The 5006-nt window shown below is 54.8% G+C and overlaps 1 protein-coding gene across 1 annotated transcript; it reads right to left on the reverse strand.

Moving 5' to 3' along the window:
- Positions 1–65: 65 nt before the first annotated feature.
- PODANS_2_11020 (uncharacterized protein) lies at positions 66–1586 on the reverse strand (the record flags this gene model as incomplete). The annotated part of the gene is made up of 1 exon (XM_001911879.1): positions 66–1586. The coding sequence occupies one exon, from the start codon at positions 1584–1586 to the stop codon at positions 66–68; it is 1521 nt and encodes a 506-aa protein (XP_001911914.1).
- Positions 1587–5006: the final 3420 nt, after the last annotated feature.

Genomic DNA, 5006 nt, shown 5'->3' on the forward strand with positions numbered 1-5006 from the left:
GCTCCACATCGAAAAGCTTAAACAACCCCCCCTCCCAAAAATAGAACAGAGCCGTTTTGCGCCCCCTATGCAAGCCACCCTTCATCCTCCCGCTTGGGACCTCGCATCACCAGACCCTCATCCTCGTCGTCATCATCCTCATCTTCATAGTCGTGCCTGTCTCCATTTTGGTGTTGGTGGTGGTGATACTCCCCATTTCTCGGAACCGACCCGTTTTGTTGTTGGTGGTGATTATGGTCCCCGTTTGCGTGTCCCTCTTCTGGCTGGTGATTACTGCCGCTCTTGACGCCATAATCGTTACCGTTGCCATTGTTCTCCGGCTCCGTCTCGCCTTCGTCCTCCTCTTCCAGCATCCACGTCAAACCATTCGCGTGCTCCTCCAGAGGGAAAACCTCGCGCGCATACTCCTCCAGCCCTCGTGGTCCTTCCCAGAGCTCCAGGGCAGTCTTGGGGCAGTCGTTCTCCAGCTCGAGGTCGCCAAAGTAAGGGGGCTGCTTCTTCGGGTCGTCACCTCCAAGGGTGAACAACGTCTCCAGAGCCTCCAGCTGGCAGCGATAACCCTCGGGAATCGGCACCGTGACCTCAATCGGGCCCTGGACATAGCGCACCGGCCGACCGACCCCCTTCGCAAAGTGGCGGCACGCCTCCCTGGGAGTGAGCATCTCGTAGGCGAGAGCGATGCGCTTGCCACCGCCCCATTTCTTCACACCGTCCTTGAAGATCTGAAGGACGGCTGGCCCCACGTCATGTTCTGCATCAAGCCAAGGAAGCTTGGCGTCGGGGTGAAAAGGGGCCTGCCAGACAAAGGAGCCGTCTTTTTGCAGGGCGGTGCAAAACAGAGGGTACGGAAGAGATGTGAAGTTGTTGTTATATATACCCGTGTAAACAAACGTTGCTGGCAACCCGATTTTCCTAACATATTCCTCGACCTGGTGCTTCGAAGACCAAAGTGGCAGCGATGGCCAGTCTGGGTTATAAGTGTTGTGATCCGGCATGGATGAATAAACATAATGCTGAATGCCTGCCGCCTTTGCTGCGTCGGCGAGAGCCTCGCCGATGAGGTTCTCATCGCCATAAAATGTGGTGTTGATAAAGGCCAGCTGGGTACCCCGGAAGAGCTCCTTGATCAGGTTGTGATTGACGCCGATGCCGGAGATAGGACCGTTCTTAGATACGTCAATCTGTGCAGGCTCGCCGGGTTTGCTCTTCTCCTTTGTGTACAGCTCTCCAAGGAGGACCGTCACGTTGGGGTTGGTAGCCACTTCGGTAGCGATCACGCCCTCGAGATTCCTCATCTGGGCTCGAACATGGTAGCCGACTGCTGTGGCAACCCGGATGAAGGAAGCAGCCTGTCTGCCGGCAGCATTGATAACGGCGATTGTCTTATCAGGACCGGTCAGAAACCTTTTGGCCGGGCGGAAGGTCAAAGAATTATTCCTCGACATGAGGGGTGAGCCATCTGAGTAGGAGGACCTGGAGTGTTTGTGTCGCCTCTCGATTTCGGTTTGGGGGTGGGTGTTGATTCTGATTTCCCTGGGTGCCGGGGCCGGCCTGTAGGCAAGGTCTGAGTGTAGCTCGACCGTCATGGTGAATCCTTTCTGTTGCGAAGATGATCTTGGGTGTAGATAGGGGTGGTGTATGTATGCGAACTTTTCGAGCAATCCGTTGGCTCCAGAAAAGAAAAGTCGGTTTTAACTGTTCAAGCTCCTCGATTTCTCTTTCTCTGAGTCTTGGAAGAAAGACGACGGCGGGTTGGGCGTCTCTGGCGCAGTGATTTCGGATGGAGTGCTATCGGTATCTCGCCAGTGATAAAGGACATCAGATTGACACAGCTAACTTTCACGGGCATGCGCCCCAAACGGCCCAGCAGCAGCGGTGTGTGCGGGATGCGGCGCTTCAGGGAGGGTGCTTGAAAACGGTAAAGCTTCTGGTGCCTGGAAACAAGCAGGACTGTTGCGCAGACAGGAAAGGGTGGTTTTGTTGTGATTTTTTCTCTCTCTCTCTCTTCTCTCTCTCTCTGACTGCAGAGAGACAACAGCTTGTGAACCCTGACGGATAGGATAGCTTTGGTGCTGCGTCGCACACGAGGAACAGGTTGAGCTCGGCGTCGATGGCGTATTATTCTGGGCAGTGGTTATCTGTTAGTGGGGTTCTTCCCGATTGCGGGGCAAGCAGGGGCACTGATAAAAGATAAAAGAAGAGACAGGCAAGGCAGGGCAAGGCAGGGCAGGGCAGGGCAGCAGGACAACAGACCACAAGCAGGATGGAGGGCGGGAAGGCGAAGACGGAGGGTGTCACCCGAGAGGTAGATCAGAGAGAGAGAGGTATGGATGGGTCTCTGCTTATGCTTTTTTTTCTTATCCAGGGCTTGGAGATAGGATGACTCGGGAGATAACACAAATCACAAAGCTCTGTCCACCCTCTCCAGCGTTGCTCTGGGACTGACCACATGACGAGCTTCGTGATGAGAAGACGACGGGCGGCATGTCCCATGCGGGCATCGTTGGACATTGTCGCCGCCGTTTCAATGACAGGGAGCTCCTTGCGCAATCGCGGCAGGCCAACAAAGGGAAGCAAATCGAAAGCTCGCAACCCAGCTCTGGCCGTGCTTGCGGGACCCGATCTCCCCACTCTCCAGAGTCTTGTTTTCAGTGCTAAAGACATCGTTCCATGCGGGAAATGGGGCGAGACAACTTGTCGACACCCACCGTATCCACAGCAAAGAGCTCAGCAGGACGGCCAGAGAGAAAAAAAAAAGCTGCCATGGACGCGGTGAGTGCCGGCCAATCGGGTACACCTCGTCCACCTAGTCCAGCGCACGCTTCGTCGTCTGCTTCGCTCAATGGCCCGATATTGATATTGCCTACCTCTCTGGAGGAGCAGCAAGCGCGGGTTGAGCTGGGGCCTGGTGGGCAAGCAGACTGATCGAGACTTGATGATGTTGCAGACTGTTTGTCACAGATTCCAGGGTTTGGTCCGGCAGCCCACGCAGGCTGTGTGGATGACGATGATGGCCATGCCATGATCCGGGGGCAGTGAGAAAATGGCCGTAGTGTAGGGATGGATGTGAGCAACCTGGATCCGGTACGGAGCAGAGAGATAACGCATCAGGGCACGAGGCACAGGGTTGCATGTAAGTCAATATCAGCCGGACCGGTCTGTTAGCGCAGTACCTTTTCTATGTCTCTGTTGTCCAGCGGCGGGAGAGGCTGTCGTACAGAATCGTAATGGCTGATAGTAAATCTCATCCTCTTTCCAATGGCATTGCCCGGTGGAATTCGAGGCAAGCACAAGCTGCCTCGCTGTCTCAAAGAGGCAGCCGCATTCGGCATTTGCTGATTGATATCCGTGCAATCTCGCTCACAGTGCTGCCAGCTGGAGATAACGGCCTGGCTGGGCAGAGCACCACTGGGCTGACTCCATTTTCCACACCTTGGAAAACTTTTTTTTCTTTCGTCAAAGGCTCACTCCATCGATTCGACGGCCGTCTGGGCATCCGCCGGCCTGGCAGGCTCCAGTTTCCGCTGCAGCTAGAGGTTACTGTTACCTGATGACCTTCCTATTCAGACCCCAAAAAGGCATTTCCTTAGCAATACATCTTGGCGCTCCCGGCGGTCGGCGCGCCTGCGAAAGTGCGAACGATAGAGATAGGGAGGCTGGAAAATCCCGACATCATCAACGAAGGGGAAGCCCGTGCCGCACGAGCAATCATCCGAACTGCTGGTTGGACACATTGGACCTCTCTCTCATCCACTTCGATTCATCCAATATCTAGCAGCCCCCCCCCAAGAGTCTTCCATTCCATTGGCGTCCGCTTGTTGTTCCACGAAATGCTGGCTCTTGTCTCTCGGTGTCGGGTTTGTTCGATATCCATCCTCCCCATGGAGCAGCTGAGGGTGTGATCCAAAACCGTGCGGTGTGATGGGTTGGAATGGTGGTGTTGGTTTGTGAGCATGTTCGGTTCGTTGAACGTCAAAAAAGGCTCGAATCCGGGCGCGGCCTTCCTTTTCAATTACGTACAATATGCGCCGCTAAGGCCGGTCTAGGGCAAGCAACAAGCACAGCACCATCCAGTGCACCTGCGTCCAGGTATATACAGTTGGGTTTGTGTGCCACAGGGCCGCTGGCAAAGTCTGATATCTCCGCGGAAAATCAGATGGTTGTTGCAATTGCAATTCACTTTTACCCAACAGGTGTTACACCAACCACTCACACACCACTTACATCATCGCAGGGGTCCGTGGTTCGGCTGACCCTCTTCCAAAAACTGGGACACGTTCCGACGACTGGCGTCTTTTGGCCCCTTGTGGGAGCGAGCCCTGCCGAGCCTGGGCAGTGATGAGACTGGAAGCTGTCAACCCTCTTTTTTTCCCCGCAAGGAGGGGCATCGAAATCGCGGGGAAGATCAGAAAACCTCTGCGGATAGCGTCCCTGGAAGTGCCTGGGCATCGAAGGGGACATCACCGGGCCAAGGGCTTCCGGAAGCTGGCGGTGAGCTCCGCATTCGGCACATCCCCAAGGCACGCACAGCAACATGGCTCCACAACGCTTTTGGGTGTCGAACTCTCTGGTCCAGAGTCCAGACTCGATAAAGTACTACAACACACGCTGTGTCACGCGAGCAGCATGGCTCTGAGGACGGTTGATGAGTTGGGTCAAGACATTCTGATCAACATTCATACCCTTCCTCCTGCTCTCTCCAGTCAAACGGGCTGCCGTGAAAGCCCATGGTGGTCATCAACTGAACATCGTCCAACAAGGGACCCTCTGGTATCCAGTCCTCCACCGTCTGCTGATGCACGTTATTTTCACCACGGATGGCGCTATCAAATGTGTCCTAGCACAAAGTATGGATTCGTCAGTTATCGTGGATCACTGACTCGGAAAAACGGCCAGACTCTGGGGAGCTGAGTAGTGAAAAAAAAAAAAAAAAAGAGAGAGAGAGAGACAGAGAGAGAGAGAGACAGAGAGAGAGAGAGAGAGAGAGAGAGAGAGAGTTGCCAGCC

The sequence above is a fragment of the Podospora anserina genome, chromosome 2, assembly GCF_000226545.1.
Source record: "Podospora anserina S mat+ genomic DNA chromosome 2, supercontig 2".
Classification (NCBI taxonomy): domain Eukaryota; kingdom Fungi; phylum Ascomycota; class Sordariomycetes; order Sordariales; family Podosporaceae; genus Podospora; species Podospora anserina.